The 24,972-nt window shown below is 34.0% G+C and overlaps 2 protein-coding genes across 2 annotated transcripts; both read left to right on the forward strand.

The window, feature by feature from the left end:
- The first annotated feature begins 1,281 nt into the window (after positions 1–1,281).
- LOC133330339 (ctenidin-3-like) lies at positions 1,282–1,835 on the forward strand. Its single transcript, XM_061538798.1, has 2 exons — positions 1,282–1,341; positions 1,413–1,835. Exons 1-2 carry the CDS (start codon positions 1,282–1,284, stop codon positions 1,833–1,835), a joined length of 483 nt encoding a protein of 160 aa, XP_061394782.1.
- A 4,159-nt stretch (positions 1,836–5,994) lies between these two features.
- Positions 5,995–24,949, forward strand: LOC133330340 (keratin, type II cytoskeletal I-like; the record flags this gene model as incomplete). The annotated part of the gene is made up of 3 exons (XM_061538799.1): positions 5,995–6,012; positions 15,518–15,967; positions 24,707–24,949. Coding segments are annotated over exons 1-3 (711 nt in total), but the record flags the coding sequence as incomplete, so codon positions are not given.
- Between the last annotated feature and the right edge of the window lie 23 nt (positions 24,950–24,972).

A 24,972-nucleotide genomic window follows, 5' to 3' on the forward strand; every position in this document is an offset into this window, starting at 1 on the left:
TGTGTGTTAAGTTTCTTGAAAATCGGTTCATATTTAGATATAGCTCCCATATATTTTCGTCCGATTTAAGGTAAATGGTGCACCAAAGTCCCTATATATCTTTCGATTTGCACGAAATTTGGCACAGTGTAATAAATCAAGTCTACAATGATGTTTGTTAAGTTTCATGACAATCGGTTCAGATTTTGATATAGCTCCAATATATATTTTCGTCCGATTTAGTGTAAATGGTCCACCAAAGCGCCTATATCTCTTTCTATTTGCACAAAATTTGGCATACCGTAATGAATTAGGCCTAGAATGATGTGTGTTAAGTTTCGTGAAAATCGGTTCAGATTTAGATATAGCTCCCATATATATTTTCGTCCGATTTAATGTAAATAGTGCACCAAAGTCCCTTAAAATCTTTCTATCGACACGAAATTCGGCACAGCGTAATGAGTTAGGTCTAGAATCATGTGTGTTAATTTTCGTGAAAATCGGTTCAGATTTAGATATAGCTCCCATATATATTTTCATCCGATTTAAGGTAAATGTTGTACCAAAGTCACTTAATATCTTTTGGTTTGCACGAAATTTGGCACAGCGTAACGAATTGCCGAGTGGCATATTTATGAATCCAGTTTCATTTTACTGGTCCTTTAAAAATGCGACGTCTGTTAAGATTCATCTGTTGAATATACACAAAATGGTGAAGGGTATCATATAGTCTGCTCCGTTCGACTTTACTTTCCTTACTGGTTCATCCTGCAAGTATTCGAAATACCAAATAACAACCACTTAGGTGGAAAATACCTCGAATGGAGACGGGCCTTTTATATAAGGACTATGTAAAAACGTTTCTCACCCCATATTGAACTTCGTACTGTTTAAATCGATTTAAATGTATGACTGGTAAAAATTGTTAAAACAAAATAAACAAATTGGCTAGAATATCTGGATATGCCAATCTGCATATTATTCTATATCAAATGTGTCTCATAAAGATAGCATAACGTATTATTTTTGATGAAATTTAAATCTATTATAACTACCTATCTCTTAAGAAGAAATAAACAAGAAAAAAATTGTCAAAAAAAAAAAAAAATACCAAAAATTCAAAATTTCTTATGACTTGTTTTGTAATTATGAAATAAGTACGACTTAGCACAAACCTGGAACTTGTTCTGCTTAATCCATCCCCCACAATGATAGACATCAAGTCTTTTTATTATTTTTATTATAAAATCGTTAATAAAAAAATAAAAAAAACAAAAATAATTGAATTTATTTCCAAAATCCATGTATTTAAGCAATCCCGTTGGTAATGAGGGTACTAGTTTCGAAAGTCCGATAATGAAAGTAAGTTAAGAATACCTGATCGAGAATTACAGTAATAGAAATTAATACAAACTTTCTTGCATGGATTTTAGGGATATGTTAAAGTTTTGGCTTTGGCGTGCTTAGTCGCCACGGTCCAGGCAGGATTCTTGTTTGGTGGAGGCGGAGGAGGTGGATATGGTGGAGGATACGGTGGGGGCTATGGCGGTGGCTACGGAGGAGGTGGCGGACATGTTGACACCTATAAAATTATATCCTATGGAAGTGGTGGAGGTTATGGCGGTGGCGGCGGAGGCTATGGTGGTGGCTATGGCGGCGGTGGATGGGGTGGTGTCGGCGGCGGCTATGGAGGCGGTGGAGGCTATGGTGGCGGTGGAGGCTATGGCGGCGGCTATGGTGGAGGTTCCCATGTTACCGTTTACAAAATTATAAGTCTAGGAGGAGGTGGTGGTGGTGGTTGGAGTGGCGGCGGCGGAGGCGGCGGAGGCGGCTGGGGAGGATGGTCGAAAAAATAATCATTGCGAAATTCAAAATAAAACGTAAAACAAAATTATAATGAAGATCCGTAACTAGTTATTTTCTCGGGGGTCTTCAGCAAATTTATTGTCCATATCAATACATTTCGATTGTCTAGAAACAGGAGTCATATGTCACCTACATCTAGTTAGTTGTGACGGAAATTACCCAACATTTTAAACACATGGATGCTATATCATTCTGTTAAAACATCTTTGGCTCACTCATGACCCTGGAATGCCAAAGAACTGTGTCTTCGGTAGGAAATCGTATCTATAATCTTGATATGGGATAAAAAGCAGATCTAGCGTGCAGAAAATAAACCAGTGAACGGAGCAGTATCGTCGAACGGGACCGACTCTATGTTACCCTACTCAACGAATACAAAAATCGAACATTCTGCGTTTCTATATTCTGAGCCCAGGCAATATTTGCATCTGTTAACATATGATCGGTCAAGATCATATGTCAACAGATCTAAAATATGTAATGTTCTGCATATTATAATGGCCTCAATAGCGACTAGGAAATCTGACAAAAAAGTTTTCGGTTTATTTCACATCCTAAATATCATCTCAAAATCACCGAAAATTATAGGCTACCCCCTTGACCGTAACCGGAACTTCATTTAAAATTTCAAAGACATTTCGGTAGTATGTACTAAAAAATAGCATAACGCATAGACAACTTTAAATATTTATGTATAACACCCACATCCGAGTACATACAACAATATAATTGGTATCAATTTAAAGGTCAACAACTCCTCTTGAATATACTTGAAACGACTACTTCAGGAGTAAACATATACGCTCCATAATACAAACATTCCAATTTTTCACACTAAAGTTTGGGTCCATTTGACCCGCTAAATATGGACAGATCTTCATCAAAAGAGCCATTCTGGTGTAAAATATCTTGGTGTTCGTATCATAATTGTGGCCTCTAGTCGACCAGAAAATAAAAAAATAGAGTTTTTTGTCCATTTCATAGTTTAAATATTATTCGTCCATAAAAAAACTCTGACCTTTTTTGGACAGAACAATTTATAATGGACTCAGCTAGACAAGAAAAGAGACACAAAGCTATAATACCCTTACATCATAGTTGTTTAGGGTATACAAATGAAGTTCAAAGGACCTATCAAATATTAAATATGGCGACTTTGAAGCCTTTTTTATGGCAGTGGAAAGTAGACTCAATAAACTTTGCAACGATACTCATGTTGTCCTGGCAGAAGTGTCCTGATAAAGTAATGGTCGTTAACATATCCTTGTATTAAACTTATTCTTAAAAATTGCAGTCATATTTTTATACCCTCAGCCTTATGACTAATGAGGGTATATACACTTTGATACGGTGAAAATGTGGCTCATTGGTTTTAGACTACATGTTTCTTTGGACGAAATCAGTTTCAGACAATTTGGAGTCAATTTACCAAACATGGCATAACCTATTATCTTTACGCAGCATATATTAAGCCCGAAGTTGGGACTCTTTGGTCCACTCCTTCCGGTACCTCCCTCACAAATGGTCAATATTTTATATTTATGCTAGCATACACCCTCTACTTCGTTAGCGGATCTTTCCAAAATCACATACAATTTTATAGTTCAAATTAACTTTAGATACACAACATAAGTTAATTCATGGATTCATGCATGTATAAATATGTATAATTGGTCATATATATTAATTTTTTTTAGGAAAATTTTAGATCTTAGTCAGAATTTCTTCCAAACATAGGTTTAAGAAGGTTTGATAATCGAATCCTACTAAATCGAGTACAACATAATAATGTTTATATTTGATGAATGTGACCTACTTTCTCGATAGACCAATGCTAATAGTACCATAATAGATTTTTAGAAACTTTTTGGTTCCTTTCGGTAGTTTAAAAGTAATGGTAAAATATTGATATTTATGAATATATAGTATATATGAATTTGTAAAATACTATTTTGCGCAGTAAATCATTTTTTATAATTACATCGACATATTGGCTTTAACAAAGTTCTGCCTTTATAGGGAAGATTTCCATTAAAAGTTGCGGAAATTTTGTGTTTCTGGGGAGTTGCAAAAGATCACGCCCATTAATCATTACATAGAATGTCATTGGGAATAAATATCAATATTGTTATGGTAAAAGTGGCAATATTTTACTATTTGTGGTGTTTAGTTATTTGTATATGGTGTTCAGTATATTGTATATACTACAATTCACAAAATCTCTGTCAGTAATTATACCCTTTACCACACTGTGGTACAGGGTATTATGTCATTGTGCATATGTTTGTAACAGGCAAAAGGAAACGAGATAGACACTTTCTGCGTCGATTTATGCATGTACGCCCGTCCGTCTGTCCATGTTAAATTGTAAACAAAGTGAAGATCGCATTTAAGATTGGATGAAATTTGGCACAGCCCATTTGTTTGGCTCAAGGACGAACCCTATTGAAATTGGGAAAAATCGGTTCAGATTTAGATATAGCTCCCATATAAAATTGCACGAAAGACTCAAATTTAGCCCGATTGGCACGAAATTTTGCACAATGGACTGGAATTTGGTGCGCCAAGTTTTACTGAAATCGGTTCAGATTTAGATATAGCTCCCATATGTATTTTCGTCCGATTTTTAGTGAATTGTGCACCAAAGAGTCAAATTTAGGCCGGATGGCACGAAATTTTGCACAACGTACTGAAGTTAGAACAGAACATTTCCAGCAAATAGTGCACCAAAGAGTCAAATTTGGACCGAACGGCACGAAATTTTTTACAAAGTACTGAAGTGAGGATAGTCTAACGTGTGCCAAGTTTTACTGAAATTCATTCAGATCTAGATATAGCTCTCCTATATATTTTAGACCCATTTTTAGTGAATTGTGAACCAAAGAATCAAATTTAGGTCGAATGACACGAAATTTTTCACAACATAACGACCACTTCTATTCTCTTAATACCCATGTACAATATTTAGTGGTTTCCATGCGTTTTAAAACCATTTAATAAAAAACGATATCAACACACTACTTTGTTTGCAAACAAAAGTTCTTCACTCTTAATACAAAAAATTGGTATATTTACATTTATTGTCATTCACTGTGGTACAATGTTAATACTAATTTCCATTTTCCATATTTAAGCTACATATTAAATTTCAGATTTCAATCTATACAGTTTCTATTGTACCATTTTAATACAAATGTAAACAAATATATTAATGAATAGCATATTCTTTGTAATAAATGAAATCTACCACGTTTCCGATTTCTATTTCTATAATCCTATCTGTTCCATTGTAATATAATATTTAGTACTTTTAGCACATTTAGTACTAATTTCCAAAATGTGTTCACACATTCCCCCTCGCTTATCATTGTCAAAACTGCACGCCAAATTTCAGAGTTCTACTTCTAACCGTTACGGAGTAACAGTTTTTAGTACTAATTACCAATAAATAATTTTATACAACATTATATTTGTAAAATCACAAGTTTCATACCAAGTTTCAAATATGTATCTCTATAGTATTTAGTACTTTTTAGTACCTCTTAGTACTAAATTCCAAAAAATTTTCACAAGTAACCCTTCCCTTATTATTGACATAGCTGCATACCAAATTTTAGAGTTTTACTTTCAACCGTTCCGGCGTAATACAGTTTTAGTACTTTTTATTACCCTTTAGTAATAATTTCCAAAAAATATTTCTATTTGTAGTAGCTTAAGCCACATACCGAGTTTGAGATATATACCACTTGACTTTCACATATACCACTTGACTTATCGTAGACAAAGCTACATACCAAATTTCAGAGTTCTACATCTAACCGTACCCGCGTAATACAGTTTTTAGTACCTTTTAGTACGAACTTTCAAAAAAGCCGCCTTAACACACGTCTACGCACCAAACCCCACCTACATGCCAAATTTCAAGTTTCTAGCTTTGGCCGTTTCGTCTGGCGTTGATGATCAGTCAGTCATTTATAACGCAATTCTTTTATATATATAGATATTTAATTTGAAGCGAATTGAATAACCGATTTGATCAACAGTAAATCTGAAAACTCGTTAGAATAAAAATATTAATAAATTATGCCTATTGCTAGGGCAGTCCACAAAAACATGACATGCACAATTAAATTTAATTGAATAATAATCATGGACGGAACATTGATTGTAAATCATTTATTTATTAATAACTGACAATAACATATTTGTTTAACTTATTATATTGTCTATTGATATAAAGAAATATAAAAAATTAATAAATAATTAAACAATTACAGTGTTTCTACATTTCATCGTGGCTATATAAATAACAATTAAAAGGTACTAGACTCAGGTTATAAAATTATAATATTATAATATACTAGCGGGCCCGGCAAACGTTGTCTTGCCTAACAATATTTTTGATGTATAATTTTCGGCATTTTAGGTTGTTTTTATACCCACCATCATAAGGTGAATTGTATATATTTTTGTAACATCTTGGTATTTATCAGAGCACACATAGGGTAACATTACAAAACTGAATTTGATGTTTATGAGTGAGTTTTGTTGCTCCCTCCACGATTTAAGATATAAATTTTATATTTGCACATACATTTGTACCACTCATAAGATGGCCTAGCGTTGTCCTGCCCCTGTATTCTGTAACTTTTTAACAACATTCGATATTGTCTATTTTACAACAATTTCATTTGTTTGGTTTATTGTTTTTACAATAACAAAAGAAATTTAAACAATATCGAATGTTGTTAAAAGTTACAGAATAGGCCTACTGGTGAAACACGACACCTCCCCTGTTGGCCAATTCTGGCCAATTGCTATCTTCAAACGGTACAGTTGTTGGCAGTAGAGATCAGAATTTAGAGTTTGGCCATATGAAAGCAACTCATAATAAATAATCCCATTCCAGTCCCACCAAATGCATAGCAGAACCTTCCTGGTCGTTAGGCCTGGTTTGATCACCGTTTGAGGTGCTTTACCGCTCTTTGACCACGATCGTTTTTGCATAGGGTTATCGTATGTGATCCATTTCTCATTTCCAGTCACCATCCGTTTATAAAAATAAGAGTATCTCATTTCGTTTGGTCAAGGCTTCGCAGATGGAAATTCGATCCATTCCATTTTTTTCTGTTAATTGGTGAGGCACCCAACCATTGAGCTTATTTTTGAATCCAGCTTTGTGTGAATGGTTTAATTTTTAGCTCCTGGACGATGTTACGACATGCCTGTAAAATTCGATCGTTCCACCGGTCTAATGGATTTCTATTTCCCAAACCTAATATTAGGGATACTTATTGGGAAGAAATTCTCCCTAATTAGAATTTTCCATATTGACTCAAGTATTCGGATATCCCCATCTAACGGCATCCCTTAATATTCGGTATTTGGCTGCAATGTTATGTTCGCCCAAGCTTTCAAATATCCCCCATATAATAGTAATCCACCTTTTTCGATACTGTGGGGGATTTCGGCACGTTTGGTTGTATATTTGGTAGAATGAATCGTACTGAAATTGTCAATATTGGTTAAATCTTTGAGGTACCCACAATATTCGGTACTTTGAGGAGTTCGGTATTTTAGGGAGTGCTTCAGCCGAAGTGCTGTAATGTTTTATTTTGGATGAAGAAAACCTGTTTACAAAAAATTATCAATATTGATGCAAATTGGTCCGGGTAGCCCCATACAATGATATACTCTTATTGTTCGGTATTTTCTCATGTGGTATTAGTATATATCCATACCCATTGTAGTATCGTATATCATTCATATCATATATAATTCCGTGATATTGAAAGGGTAAAACACATTTGCGGAAACATTTCTATTCAGGACCAAGTTTTGTATAGCTCCTACATACGGGTCCCGCACCATTTTCGGTTTTGTAAAGAATTTGACGGAATGGATGGATCATGGATTTGGCTTAATGCAATAAAAAGGCGCCATACATATTTCCTGTTTAATTTTCAGTATGTTGAAGTTCTTACCCCCCGTTTTCCTATCTACTACACATACTGTGTAACATAGTCCTCATATAAATGTCCCGGCCGATTTAAGGAATCTACATATTAGGAAGTACAAAAGTTCGATCTTAACAACGATTTTTCATGGTATTAAATATATTGGTAGTTGACATATTGAGGTAACATCATGAGACTCTTTGTTATAACAAATGCTTTTTATAGTTGTTCTCTTTCAATATGAACTTAATTTTCTCTGTGATAGACATATGCGATTAAAGACATTGACCAACGATTAGGCATATAACCACCATATAATGGTACATTTTAGGTACTTCAATAACAACATGTTCCTATTATTATTTTCAAGAAGAATAATCTAGGGCACGTGTCTTAGAATCAGAACTCTTTCTGAATCTTCAGATTTTCATCCTTGCATTTGTTCCAAAATGTACGTGAATTTTATGGAAAACGTGTACATACAATGATCGCGAATTCATCTCAATTATTGTTTTGCATTCTCAGAAAAAAAGTTTCGTTACAATGCCAATTGAATAAAATAAAATATTTTGAAAATTTTCAATATTTGACAAATGAATATTTTTTTTCAAATATTGTTTTTCATAATATTTTTTTTCATAATATTTTTTCTTTTTTGCAAATTTTTCGCGATTTTTAAATTTTTCTCACCTTTTAAACCTTCCCTGAAGCTCTACGAATATTTTAAGACTAAGATAAGAAAAATCCGTTCAGCCGTTCTCGAGTTTTAGCGAGACTAACGAACAGCAATTCATTTTTATATATATAGATATACAATAATAAATGTATATATTACCTTAACAAAATATTAATTGGGTTAGCACAGCCTATAAATATTAATGAAAATTATTGTTATTTTACTTTGTTGAATATTAACTTCCGAATTGAAGTCGTTAAACGATGGACATAATCATATTTTATGTTAATAGGTTAGCTACTGTTGGTGGGTCAGTCCATTAAACCGGAAATACTTTCAATTTTAACAGTTTTGTTTACTAATTTAAATTTATTGTTATAGAATACTAACTTATTTTTGATTTGTTTTTTATACCCTACACAACTATGTTGTCAGGGTATTATAGCTTTGTGCAGCCCCAAGAGTTTGTAACGCCGCGAAATATTGGTCCTAGACCCACCTTTAAGTATACCGATCGTCATATCTCGACTAGCTGAGTCGATCTAGACATGTGTGTCCGTCCGTCCGTCTGTCCATTATAATTTGTAAACACGATACAGACCACAGTTATGGACCAATCTTCACGAAATTTTGTTTTTGGAAAAGATCGGTTAATATTTAGGGGATGAAATGGACCAAAAACTTTATTTTTGTCTGATTTTCTAGTCGCTCTAGACGCCGCAATTATGGCCCAAACATCGCGAATTTTTGCATGGAGAAGGATATCGGGGCAAAGAATAAGCATGCCTGTTTTGATAAAAATCGGTCAATATTTAGCGGGTCAAATGGACCCTAACTTTTGTGTGAAAAATGACAAAATTTGTATTCTATAGCGTATATATTTACCACTGAAGGACATAGACCCGAGAAGTTGATAATACCAATTATATTGCCGTAGGTACTCGTATGCGAGAATTACACTTAAATATTTACAGGTCCTTACGTATTTATATATTATTTAGTAACCTATTACCACACTGGAGGGCGGAAATATAGCGCTGATCGCTTTGAAATGTTCCATGAGGTTCCAGTTATAGTCAAGGACAACGCCCAAAATGCTAGGTGATGATCACATAATAATTTCCCGGATAAAGTTTACCGAAAACTTAATTATTTGTTCTTTTCGAGTCGAAAGCCGAACATCACAACACAACCCACGATGAAGGGAATCTGGACAAGTAATTAGAGGGGCTGTACTGATTATTAGTAACATTTGCTGACCACTAGCCATTCAAAAGTGTGCAAATATCGCGAAATATTGCCCAATCTCAGAATATAGAACCACAGAAAGTTAGATTTTAATGGAAGTTGTGGCCCCGTCCGACTATACTGCTCCGCTCACTGGTTTATTTAATATGTCTAAAACTTTTGTTAAATAATATTTTAGTCCCCAATTCACAAATCTGATCGATATTAATACATTTATTTAACAATTGTTTTATACAGATTGCCATGATGTCCAATTATTATATTTAATTATATTCATTACCTCGAACAAAAAGAAAAGAAACAAATAGGTAAACATATATGTTATTGTTATATTCCATATTAATTCCAAAATACAAGTTCTTTTGCAGCCTTGAAACGCTTAATAATATATTTAATATTATATTGAAAACATTGAACTTCAGGTAGAATTTTTAACTAAATGAATGCTTTTATTATACATTTTTAATATAAATGCATCGAGTGACAACATAATAAGCTGAGCTATCGTTTAGCTTACTCATTACTTCTATAACGTCGCGTAAAATATTCCAGACAACCGTCCGTTATTGAGACATCCTGATTTATGGTGAATATACTTATTCAGCTGATAAAATCGCCAAATGAGTTGGGATCACATAGATTTAAAATGTTACTCTTTTGAGCGCTAAAACAGAAAAAGAAAAGAGATCTTAACTTTATATATCATCTTTCGTGAAAACTCATATTTTGATAGAACCTAGATGATAAGGAAAATTACGTTAGAAAATGATGATTGAAATTCTCCAAACATATCAGAGTGGCGATATCGTTATATGGGCCTATAATAAAACGGAAATCAATATTGATATTTTTGGTAGTGAGTTTTTACAACCAATGATAATACAAATTAAAACCAACCATGAAAAACATGTCCATAATTCTCAAAATGCTGACGTGGGTCAATATTAAAAATTTTTAGTGCGGAAATTTGGTGATACCGTTATGAGAACCCAAAATACAAAACTGAAACTTACATTAATTTTAATTAATTTTGGTATGGACTTGTGTTATTCAATGATAACCCAAAATACCAAATTACAGCCAATTCAGTTGAAAAACCTGTCTAAAATACTGAGTATTGGGGAGTACAGTTAAATAAGGGCTAACCACAAACTTGGGTAAATATTAATAATTTTTTATACCCTTCACCACACTGTGGTACGGGGTATTAAGTCTTTGTGCATATGTTTGTAACAGGCAAAAGGAAACGAGATAGACACATGGTTCCTTTTAAGAATATGCATAGAATCACTTTCTGAGTCGATTTATGAATGTCCGTCCGTCTGTAGATGTTAAATTGTAAACAAAGTACAGGTCGTATTTATGAACCAATTTGGATGAAATTTGACACAAGTCACTTATTTTGCCCAAGAACGAACCCTATTGAAATTCAAGAAAATAGATTCAGATTTAGATATAGCTCCCATATATATTATGGTCCGATTTAAGGTAAATGGGGCACCAAAGTCCCTATATATCTTTCGATTTGCACGAAATTTAGCATAGAGTACTGAATTAGGTCCAGAATGATGTGTGCTAAGTTTCAGATTTATATATAGCTTCCATATATATTTTCAACCGATTTAAGGTAAATAGGGCACCGAAGTCCCTATATATTTTTCCATTTTACAAGAAATTTGGCATAGTGTACTGAATTGAGTCTAGAATGACGTGTGCCAAATTTCGAGAAAATCGGTTCAGATTTATATATAGCTCCCATAAATATTTTCGTCCGATTTAAGGTAAATGGGGCTCCAAAGTACCTATATATCTTTCGATGAAATTTGGCATAGGGTACTGAATTAGGTCCAGAATGATGTGTGCTTATTTTCGTGTAAATCGGTTCAGATTTAGATATAGCTTCAATATATATTTTCGACCGATTTAATTTAAATGGTGCACTAAAGATCCAAACATTGGCCGATCGGCACACAATTTTGTACAATGTACTGAGGATATTATAACCTTTCGTGTGCCAAGTTTTCTTAAAATTGGTTCAGATTTACATATATACATTACTTTTATATATACTTTCGTTCAATTGTAAGTAAATGGTGCACTAAAGACCCATACCTAGGCGATTGACAAAACGTACTGAAATTAATAAAAATTAATATCTAGCACGTTTCCTTGAAATCGGTTTAGATTTAGATATAGCATAGCTTCTATATAAAATTTCGACCTATTCATGTTTATTGTACACCAAGTAATCAATGGGTGCCTGATTTATACATTTTAAACCGTGAAGCGTTCCAAGTAGCGTGTGTAAAGTTTGCTTTAAAACTATTTACAAAGTATGGAATAGGTTGCAGAATGGCATGTGTTGGAATTGATGTTAGTTGGTTTACTTATAAATAAAGATCGCATATTTAAGTTCGTTCAATTTCATGTCAATATTCCTTTAAAAAGGCGACGTCTGTTAGGATGCTCTTCAAAGTGGTGAAGGGTGTCATATAGTCGGCCCAGTCCGACTATAATACTAAAGGGGGCTGCACAAAAACCTAGACCGATTTATACTATTTGCAATATTAAATATCCTTAGATTTGTAGCAATGTCTGTGCAGAGCTCTATCTTAAATATTGCGATCTTCAAAATGCATAAATCACATAGAATATTACTTTGATCAAGAATAATACTTTATGGGGTCTCCGCTGAATATTTCGTTATACTCTCCAAGTTTGATATACACTCCACCTTATGGTGGAGAATCTTGATAGCCAATAAGAACCCAAAGAACAAAATTTTAGCGAATTCGGTTGAAAAAGGCGCTCAAGAACCCCAAAATCCGAAAATAGGGGATACCCTTATATGGTTAAACGTGGACCGATATAGCCCATCTTCGAACTTGATCTGTATGCAGACAAAAGACAAATTGTGGCGATCTATCTCAATTCGTGTAGAGGCTAGAGTGATTACCACAGACGGAAGCGCATGCGTAAATTTGAATAAGAATATAAATATATACTTTATAGGGTCGGAAATCATTATTTTGATGAGTTACAAACGGAAATCCAAAATTAAAATACCTACCATACTAATCGGATGAACATATCTATATGGGTTGAACAATTTTGACGAAACTTAATACTTGTCATTCTATACTCGATACGGTACAATATTATAAATTTAGTACCAATCGGACAAACCTTGGAAGTTTGGTATGGGAGCAATATCTAAATCTGAATCGATTTCAAAGTACACAGTTTGCTATTTCATTCCAATCGAAAAAGCCTTGGTAGTTTGGTGTATAATTTATGTAAAATCGGAAGAAAATATATGTATATGGGAGCTATATCTAAACCTAGACTCAATTTGGTATGCTATGCCAAGTTACGTCCCAATCGGTCAAATTTTGAGAGGTTGCGAGGTTTGTGCTGATTCTATGAATATTCTCAAAAGAAACTATAAGCCTTTTCGCTTGTACCACAGTTTGGTGAAGGATATAAACAGTGGTTATATTGAGCTTATCCCAAATATTTATTCTAAACGCAAAAAATATCAAAAATATCAAAATTTGATACTGTTATATGGAGACAACCCAAACAATTTGACAAATAGTCCCCGTTATATGCGGGCTATGCCTAAACAAATTTAATGTATTCTATATTATGGCGGAGAGTAGAAAAAGGGTTTATATAGTGGTGAGTATTAAAATAATCCAAAATTCCAACTTACAGCCAACACGTTTGTAAAGGATTTTAGAAAAGGGAGGTGCCATTACAAAAAATTGGACGAATACACATCACATTTGGCAGGAAGATTAAGTACCCAATTAGAACCCAACTACTATCGAAGGATACATAGATGGCATCGCTTTAGATTTTGAAGCTGGGATCATCGACGAAACACAACAATATAACGTCGGATTATTGCCCACTGTTTAGACTCCCTAATTAGCAATGTATAAAAAAACACTACTGGTTTTCTCTACTGTAAGTTAACAGTCCCAAAACCAATGCAATACGCAACATTGGACATTTTTTAAACTGTTTACAATTTTTTCATCATCTCATTGCAGGAAATTGTAATTAAACATATGTTTTGTTTATTCGATTGTTTTTTTATTGCAATTGTAAATGATTTACCAAATATATATTAATTTCATATGACGTGCGATTGTTCAATTCGAAATCAATTTGTTTATATCAAATCGTAATCTCTTCAAACATAAACAAAAAATATATATTTTTGTGATTTCCATTTATTTTACGACTTCAAAGATATCTGAAGGCTAACGAGTTTTTAAATCTATTTTTATTACCTAATTTTCAAGATTCGGGTTAAAGGTTCATCGCTGCACCCTTTGCGGAGACTAAGATGATGTAAAGTAAACAAAATATGTTTAATAATGACCCAAACTAAAACCATCCAAACAACGGATTTCCCTTATTTAGTTTAAGTATGCTATCGATCTCTTTAATGTTTTGATTGTGGCAGTTGTTTCAGTGTCATTGACCAGTTGTTATGGGTTTTTGGTCAAATTATGTTCAAAGACACACAGATGGGAACGGAAGCTCTCACTACGATCTTATCGTAATTTATTGTTGTAATTTAAATAAATTATATGTTGTGTGGGTACTACATAAGTCGATTATTTTCAAAGTGGCTCAAGTCCATTATATTGAAATAATTAAAGGTTTAGGTTTGTATTGTTTGAAAAATGTTGTTAAGTGGTATTAAGGGAACCCCTCCCATTCTCGATTTTAATTTTTCAAGATTTTCAATGGGCTGGTAAATCAATACCAATGCTTATTAAGGTTTGTAACTTTGCACATATATATTTGAAGATTTAAAAAGTAGAAAAATAATATACAAAAATTTTTTGTTGTTGTCTTGTTGTAGTTTTTTGTAATTAAAGAAAAGTCCTCATTTTTGATGGCGGACAGAAAGAGTACATGTCTGGCTCTCGTATGAACTAGGATTATTGACTTCGCTCTAAAATTAACCAAATGGCGGACCTTTGAAAAAATATTTTTGGAAAATCGCCGATTTTTGAGTTAAAAAATAAGGAAGATCTTCACCGATTGGCTTTATCCTAGTTCATACCATAGCTATACACTCACAGAGAAACGTGTAAAAATTTGGAATCGATTGGGTTATTAGTTTTTGAGTTATCGTGCCCGCCACTCGCAAAAGAGAAAAACTCGTTTAAAGTTTGAGAAGCCTTTTAGCCGTCACTTGATGCTGACACAATAAATCGGCTATATCTTCAAAAGTTATTAAGATTTTCACTTGAAATTTTGTAGGGACATTCTCGAATTAGTGTAGATTTGAATTAAATAAAAAAAAATTTTTGACCCGAGCATGGGGGGTCCCCTTAACTTTGCTTGTTGATTTGCGCTATTCAACATGATAGAATAAATAACGTAATATGTTTTGTTAATAAACAACACCATGTTAACTTATCGACAAATATTCTTCTTTATTCAACATGCCTAGTTTTGATTAAATTTTGTCTGTGTTTTGTTTTCAAAATGTTCAAATTTAAAAGCTTTTTGAAAGTTTATCGACAATTTGTCTACATTTTTACAAAATAAAATTTTCGTTACTGCCAACGCTGTTATGTGTGGACAAATTGTCGGATCATTATAAGTTATTGAATCGATTTTGCAGAATATATTGGATTATACTTTGAATACATTCACTTGTTAAATTTAATCCTTAGTAGGTTTTGAATTTTTGTTTAATGTAATGAAAATTGTATTTCTGTTTTTCATATTTTATTCTGTTAATAAACTTTAAATCGAACAGAACGGTTTGTCGGCCTTTATAAATTCAATACCCGAAAATAATTCAGTAAAAGAAAATACAATCAATATTCCAATTGAGGGCCGAAATAATTTACCGGATGAAAATAATATAGAGGAAAATTCAATCAATATTCCAAATGAAGAAAGCACTAACTCAACACAAGACAGCAATATTTGTGAGCAACATATTAGAACATCCAAAAGATGCAACAAAGGTTCTGCACCGAAAAGACTAATTGAAGAAATATGGTCAGCGAATGAAATTAGAGAACCGAAATCATACCAAGATGCAATTAACAGTACCGAGCGTGTGCAGTGGTTGGAAGCTATGCAAGATGAACTAGAATCTCTACAGGCAAATCAAACATGGGAACTTGTCAGTTTACCCGAAGGTAGAACAGCAATCGGAAGTAAATGGGTATATAAAGTGAAACGTGATGTTGATGGACAAGTAAATAGATTTAAAGCCCGACTTCTTGCTCAAGGATTTTCTCAAAAATTCGGCGTAGATTACGATGAAGTTTTTGCACCTGTTGCAACACATACCTCGTTTCGAATTCTGCTGTCAATTGCTGGAAAAGAAAAAATGATGGTTAATCATTTTGATGTAAAGACTGCATTTTTAAATGGTAAGCTGTCTGAAACCATTTTTATGCAACAACCTCCAGGATTTCAAGATAACAATGAGCAGGTTTGTCTATTGAAGAAAAGTATATATGGCCTCAAGCAGGCTGCTAGATCATGGAATATGGTTTTACACGAAGCGCTTGAAAAAATGGGTTTCAAACAGTGTATAAATGATTTATGTTTCTACTATGGTAATATTTCTGGGAAATTGAGCTACATTCTTGTTTATGTTGATGACATAATTGTAGCATGCAATACATCGACGCAGATGAATTATATTGGTAATACTTTGTCAAAGAATTTCACTATAGTTAATTTAGGAAAAATTAAACATTATCTGGGAATCGAAATAACACAAGATTACAAAGGAAATTTTCAACTCTTTCAATCTTCGTATATTGGAAAAGTTGTAAACGAATATGGTATGCAGGACTCTAAGAATGTAAAAACGCCAATGGATGTTAGTTACGGAAAATCAGAAGATTCAACACTTCTTGAAACAAATACGAAGTATAGAAAATTAATTGGACAACTTTTATATATTTCTGTCAATTCTCGACCAGACATTTCAGCTGCAGTAAATATATTGGCTCAGAAGGTTGCCAACCCTACAATGGAGGATTGGTCTCAATGTAAAAGGGTTCTGAAATATCTTAAGTCTACTTCACAGTTAAAACTTAATTTGAGCAATGATGAAAATGAACAAAGTCTTGTTGGATATGCTGATGCAAATTGGGCAGAAGAAAGAACCGAAAGGAAATCTAATAGTGGTAGAATTTACTTTTATAATGGAGGTACGATAGGATGGTCTTGCCAGAAACAATCAATTGTGGCAACATCGACATGCGAGGAATTTATTTCATTATCTGAAGCTTCTAAAGACGCAAAGTGGTTAAGGCAACTATTAGAAGAAATTCATTATCCTATTAATGAACCAACTCTTATTTATAATGACAACCAAAGCTGTTTGCGTCTAGTAAATGATGACAAATTTTCTTTTCGAACTAAACACATCGATACAAAATATAAATTAACAAAAGACCTAGTCAAGAAAGGAATAATTAGATGCACATATTGTCCAACGGAGGAGATGATTGCCGATATATTAACGAAACCACTAACAGCACCTAAACATGTAACTTTACGCGAGAAATGCAATTTAAAGTGAATGAGGAGGAGTATTGGATTATACTTTGAATACATTCACTTGTTAAATTTAATCCTTAGTAGGTTTTGAATTTTTGTTTAAAGTAATGAAAATTGTATTTCTGTTTTTCATATTTTATTCTGTTAATAAACTTTAAATCGAACAGAACGGTTTGTCGGCCTTTATAAATTCAATAGAATATACTGAAGTTAGGATAGCCTTACGTGTACCAAGTTTTCTGAAAATCGGTTTAGAGTTAGTTACAAATGTTCACCCAATATTAAGTAAAAAGTCCAAAAAGTTAAAAAAGTGTGTCGGATTGACATTATGCGCAACGTATCGAAATGGATCTACAATAACGTCTGGTAAGATTAGATGAAATTGGTTCCGATTTAGATATAGCTCCGATATATATTTTCGTCCAATTTTTGGTGAATGCTGCACAAAACTCTTCATGTTTGTTCGATTGATACCAAATTTTGCACAACGTTCTAAAGTCAGTATAACCTAACATGTGTTAAGTTAAGATCTTAAATTGAGCCTAGAATATTGCGGTTTATAAAAATTGATTCAGACTGATTGGCTCCTGTGTCTTCATGTTAATTGTGCACCAAATAATGAACTGGTGTCCAATTGAGATTAAATTTTGAACAGCGCTCTGTGTTGTAGTATAATTTTGATCCATTGCACGACAACGACTCTAAATATGGTCTAATGGAATTTGACATAGGTTACCGAGGACAACACACATGTCAACATGTACATGTTGATGTACCCAATAAGAATCCATTGAACTAAACCTGCGAATTCGGTTGAAAAGCGCGCTCATGAACCCCAAAATATCGAAAATTGTGGGGTACCGTTATTGGGGGCTACCAGAAAAAGTGGACCGATATTCATTATTTTTAGTGGAGACATTTGGTGCCCAATATATATCCATCGTACCAAATTTCAGCAAATTCGCTTAAAAAGCGCCCACGAACCTCAAAATATTGAAAATTGGGGGTACCCCTATATGGGGGCTAAACGTGAACCGATATAGCTAAACGTGCACCGATATAGCTCATCTTCGAACTTGACCTGCCTGCAGAGAAAAGACTCCATGCTAAATTTTGGCGATCTATCTCAATTCGTTTAAAGGTTAGAGTGACTACAACAGATATACAGACATGCTTATATCGCCATAGAATATTACGCTGATACATATATACTAGGATCGGAAATAATTATTTCACACCATTTAGTATTCAATGGTGATACAATTTTACACGGGATATTTAATTGACGAACCCTATTGAAATTGTTAAGATTTATATATAACAACCAAGTAAATAACCAGTAAGGAAAGTTTAAAAGTCGGGCCGGGCCGACTATATGATACCCTTCACCGCTTTGGGTACATACAAGAGATGTGAATATCTAAAATATCCTATAGATAGAACAGATATCAAATCTTTGGAGGACCATTGAGATGCAATCGGGAGAAATTACATGTGCTATCTACATATATATTTGAACCAATTGAAAAAATCCCATACACATACCATTCTGAAATCAAAGAAAAATTGCATGTCAAACGGGCAGACTTGGATTCTTTGGTGTACCATTTGTATGAAATCGAGTAAAATTACGTATGGGAGCTATATATAAACACATGGACCTAATTCAGCTACCGTTGCATATACCATTTGTTTTCTAGCTGGCTTGTTACAGAACGGTGTTTCCATAAGCCGAGCTTAAAAAAGATTTCCAAGCGCGTCGGTCTTGTGCACAAATCCACCAGTTTGGAAGACCACGTTCCAAGATGTTTTTTTCTACTTGATCTTTCCTTCGTGGCCTTCCCCTTCTACGGGAACAATCAGTAGGCTCGTTTTTATATGCCTTTTGAGCTGGGGCATTCTCATTCATGGCCTAGCCACCGTAGTCGCTGCAGCTCAATACGACTGACTATGTCGATGACCGCGTATAAATTGTAGAGCTCGTGGTTGATTCGACGCCGATATTCACCGTCGACGCAGATCGGCCCGTAGATCTTTCGGAGAATTTTTCTTTCAAACACCCCAAGAGCTGCCTCATCTGCTTGTGCAAGTACCCATGCTTCTGATCCATATAATATCACGGGTAGTGGCCTTGCTTTTGAGTTGTTTGCTCAGACCATAGTAGCATCGGTTGGCCATCACAATCCTTCTCCGAATTTCAAAGTTGATGTCGGTACCAAGGTATATAAACTCTTTAACTACCTCCAAGCTGTAGTTCTCAAGTTCCACAGTTAGTCCAAATCTACTGGACGTCTTGCGAGTTGATACCATCAGCTTGGTCTTCTCGCCGTTTACTGCCAGACCCATTTTGGCAGACTCCTTTTCAATTTGTTCAAAGGTGGCTGTTACCGCTCGCAATGTTCGACCCATTATATCGATGTCATTGGCCTAGGCGAGTAACATGTGTTGTTCGGTGTACAGAGTGCTATGGGAGCTATATCTAAAGCCGAACAGATTTTAACAAATCTTCGCAGACATCAAACTAGACCTAATTCAATACTCTGTGCAAAATTTTGTCTCAATCGGAAAAACATCTATAGTATGGTGCACCATTTACATAAAAACGGAGAAAACTATATATGGCAACTATATCTAAATCTGAACAGATTTCAACAAGACTTCACATTCATAAATTCGGACTTACCTCAGTACTCTGTTGAAAATTTTGTGCTAATCGGCCTAAATTTAACTCTTGGTGCTCCATTTACATAAAATCGGAGGAAACTATATTTGGGAGCCCTATCTATATCTGATCCGGTTCCCACAAAACTTGACACACATCAATCATGGCCTAAGTCAATACTCTGTGCAGTCTCAATCGGATAAATATTGGCAGTATGGTGCTCCCTTTACTTAAAATCGGATGAATCTATATATGGGAGCTATATCTAAATCTAAACCCATTTTAACAAAACTTCGCAGACATCAGTCTGGACCTAATTCAGTACTCTGTATAAAATTTTGTCAAAATCGGACAAAGATTGGGAGTTTGGTGCATCATTCACATAAAATCGGACAAAAATATATATCGGAGCTATATCTAAATCTGAACCAATTTCAAAAAAACTTGGCCAGTATCAATCTAGGCCTATTTCAGTACTCTGTGCAAAATTTTGTCCCAATCGAAATAGTGTATCATTCACAAAAAATCGAACGAAACTATATATATGGAAGTTATATCTAAATCTGAACCGATTTCTACAATTACAATAGGGTTCGACCTTGGATAAAGATTAGTGAACTGTGCCAGATTTCATCCAAATCGGATCATAAATGCGACCTGCACTTTGTTTCTATGCATATTCTCAAAAGGAACCATGGGTCTATGTCGATTCCTTTTGCCCGTTTCAAACATACATAATACATAATACCCTGTATCACAGTGTGGTGAAGGGTATAAAAATATTTAGTATATCCACTTGACACGATCGTTTACATGTGTTACCTCCATATATAGGACCCTTATATATGAGTATATTTTGGTCCAATTTAATGAAAATAATGTTCCAAATAACTCACAAAATGTAACAAAAACTTTCGAATCAAGTCTATAATGGTGTTTCTCATGTATATTTATCTCGGTTCAGATTTTCACTAACTTCCATATATAATTTCATCCGATTTCATGTAATGATAAATGGCCTACGTCTTCGCGATATTTTACATATACTTTTTAATTGATACTGGAATTACACGTGTCTACTTTTATTTAAATCGACATAGGACGGATGATTTGAAAACTCTTTATACTTGGGAATATATTTCCGTTTAACGATTTGATCTAAAATTAAGACGGAAAGAATTGTACTGCAATTTTATTATTTTCCCGCAGATGTGTTACTTTGTCAACGATCAACCGATAAATAATTAAGTAATTAATCTATTAGCGTTTGAAAACTCTTCAGATGTTACCTTGCCGATGGAGCGCACATGTATGCATATTTAATGTGAATTTAAAATCGCAAACGTACACGGGTACATAGATACATATATGCAATCGGAAACACCCATGTACCTTAATTATGCAGAAAAATAAAATACGTTTTCATATTGATTTTGAAGATTTGTTAAGTTTGGTCTTTGTTTTGTATTTATGGAGTTTTTTTCTTTTTGTCTTTTCTTGGGATATTCATCTTCAGCGGCAATTTGATGTTTTTTGACCACCAACTGATTGATGTGATTAAATATCTTATAACGCTCACTCAAGCTAAAATAGCCTCCGGCATTATAGAGCTATTATTAACCGATACAATACTAAAATCTCCACAATAACAACACAAAATCCGAAACATAAAAATAAATAATTAATGAAACTATAGATGTTGAGAAAATTATAAAAAAGAAAAACAAAACACAAATTAATACACTAAAATGCAGTTTCGAATTCAAATCAAGTGGTGTTTTCGAGCAGAAATCTTCAATCAACAACCGGTAACATTTTATGGGCTAGACAAAAGTGCGACACTTCAGCAGCACAATGACGAAGTACAATGAGAACAGGTTTTTGTGTGTGGCTTTGCTGTCATTATAATTTGCGTTTAAAGGCCAGCGAAGCACTTTGCAAATACATATGTATTTAAAGTACTTCAAATTTGCTATACCGCGACCTATTTACATTTGTTGGTGTTTTTTAAAAATCTGTTTATTATTTTTATTCATTATTGTTTACTAAAATTTAATTCCACAAGCATAGTTTTTTTTTAACAGAATGAAATCCCAAATAATGGCCTGCATTTAGTAAACATAATTATAGTTCGTGTTGATCAAATATTAAATTTGGAATATGCCAAATATAGAAATGATTTAATTTAATCAGAACAATATTCAAAATATTTTGGAATAATTTGTACTATGAATTTTAAAAATATTAAAACACTGAATACACATTCATTACCGGTAAATAACCGGAACATATGGAAATATTCAATGGTTAAAAAACGTTCCCAAAATGCGATAATAGCGAGATTTGGGAAAGCTAATCTATATCTAAATCTGAACCGATTAATTTATTTTATCTTCAGTACAGAGTGTCTACCTGCCGGGCCGATAGATGGTGCACTAAAGGCCTATAGTTATAGGTTTTAGAGCATCATTTACTTAAAATCGGACGAAAATATATATAGGAGCTATATGTAAATCTGAAAAGATTTCAAGAAAACTTGACACTGGTAAGGTTATACTACCTTCAGAACATTGTTCAAAATTGTGTGCTAATCGGCGAATTTTTGAGTCCTTAGTGCATAATTTACATTGTACGAAAAAAAGTATATGGGAGCTATATCTACATCTGAACCGATTTCCTTGAAACTGAACACACAACATTCTAACTCAATGCAGTACAGTGTGCAAAATTTCATGCACGTCGAAAGATATATAGGGACTTTGGTGCACGATTTACATAAAATCCGACGAATATATATGGGAGCTATATATAAATCTGAACCTATTTTCACGAAACTTAACACACATCATTCTAGGCTTACTTCAGTACGCTGTGCCAAATGTCGTGCAAATCGAAGGATATATAGGGACTTTGGTGCACTATTTACCTAAAATCGGACGAAAATATATATGGGAGCCATATCTAAATCTGAACCGATTTTCAGGAAATTTAACACACTTCGTTCTAGGCTTAATTCAGTATGCTGTGCCAAATTTCGTGCAAATCGAAGGATGTATAGGGACTTTGGTGCACCATTTATATAAAATCGGACGAAAATATATATATGGGAGCTACACTTAAGCTGAACCGATTTTCAGGAAATTTAACACACATCGTTCTAGGCTTAATTCAGAATGCTATGCCAAATTTCGTGCAAATCGAAGGATATATAGGGACTTTGGTGCACCAATTACATTCAATCGGACGAAAATATATATGGGAGCTATATGTAGATCTGAACCAGTTCTCAGGAAATTTAACACACGTCGTTAAATTTGGTGCACTATTTAACTATAATCGGACGAAAATATATATGGGAGCTATTCTAAATCTCAACCGGTTTTCAGGAAATTTCGTGCAAATCGAAGGATATATAGGGACTTTGGTGCACCATTTACATAAAATCGGACGAAAACATATATGGGAGCTATATCTAAATCGGAACCGATTTTCCCCAATTTCAATAGGGTTTGTGCAAATAAATGAGCTGTGTCAAATGTCATCCAATTCAGATCATTAATGCGACATATTATCAAAAGGAACAGTGTATTCATCTCGTTTCCTTTTGTGTCAAGTTTTATTGAAATCGGTTGAGATTCAGATATAGTTCTCATATATATTTTCGTCCGATTTTTAGCAAATGGTGCACCAAAGTGTTACAGTGTGACGGATTGACAAAACACTTTATCGAAATTGGTCTGCAATAACGTCTGGTAATTTGAATGAAATTGGTTCAGATATAGATATAGCTCCCATATATTTTCCGATTTCGGGTGAATGTTGCACCAAACCAAACCAAATAATCCTATGAAAAATATTTAAAAAATTCCATAATAGAAATATTTTTTTTTTTTTTTTGACTGCGACAATTCACGTTTAGTACGGATGTGGTTCATCTGGTTATATTATTATTCAAATTTCGGAACTTATGCAAATACTAAGAACAAACAACTTTCTTATGAATTGTAGTTACTTCAAGTTTGTGATTCAATATGAAAAAGTTTCCATTTCTTGTAGAACATCTCAGTAGAGCTCACAATGAAGAAGACCAACAACATAACCAGACAATGTTTCGTGTGTTTTACCGAAACCAACCCAACTTTTTGTCAACGCAAAAATGAAATGCATATTTCGAACAATGCAATCACTGAATGATATATTCGAACAAGTTAGAGTAGTTTGCTGTTTTTATTTATTTTTATTATTTTTTAGGTTTGTTCAAAATCCATTTGAATTAAGTTCAGATAAAACATTAACAAAAGATTAGTTTAGATAATGTTTTGCGGTTGTATTCAAAAATGATAGCGAACGCCTTTGATTTGACTTTGATGTGATGCGTTTTTTGTCAGTTAGTCTGTCTGTCCGACTCTTTAACTATGGCACGTTTTTGCAACACATGCATGCATTTATTAATTCTCTTTTATGATACACTTTTTCAAATTGCTAGCCGAATTATCTTCTAAGTTTTCGATATAAAAAGATGCCAAAACTAAATGCTAGTTATCAATCTCCATTTGGAAGTCATTGGATTTTGAACGTAGAAATTCAATTGATACAGCAACTAACATGAAGGTGTGTATAGTAGAAGGATTTATTTTGGATGGGAAAACTTGCCAGCCTAGCACTGTGGATTATAGGCACAAGTTTTTTTCCGTAATTTCCTTTGAAGTGGTAAAAATAGTTTTTTTTTTAACAAAATTGTGTCTTTATTGACAGGTTTTCGTTTGTCTTATGGCCATTTGTGCCGTCGCTAATGCCGGCTTCCTGTTCGGAGGCGGTGCTGGAGGAGTTGGAGGCGGCTATGGTGGTGGCGTTGGAGGCGGCTATGGTGGTGGCTATGGCGGTGGTTATGCCAGCGGCCACGGTTATGGCGGTGGCCATGGAGGCGGTCATGCCGGAGGTGTCTCTGTCATCAAAGTAATTTCTGAAGGTGGTGTTGGCGGTGGTTATGGCGGTGGTGTTGGTGGCGGCTATGGCGGCGG

This window comes from Musca vetustissima, unplaced genomic scaffold, assembly GCF_032173495.1.
Source record: "Musca vetustissima isolate MV318-11 ecotype Yass unplaced genomic scaffold, APGP_CSIRO_Mvet_v1 utg30251, whole genome shotgun sequence".
Taxonomy (NCBI): Eukaryota; Metazoa; Arthropoda; class Insecta; order Diptera; family Muscidae; genus Musca; species Musca vetustissima.

What these genes read in the sequence shown, in the direction of transcription:
- LOC133330339 (XM_061538798.1), top strand. Translation starts at nt 1,282, where the DNA reads ATGTATTTAAGCAATCCCGTTGGTAATGAGGGTACTAGTTTCGAAAGT. An exon ending in TCGAAAGTCCGATAATGAAA is followed by an intron (nt 1,342 to 1,412) that starts GTAAGTTAAGAA and finishes CATGGATTTTAG; the next exon opens with GGATATGTTAAAGTTTTGGC.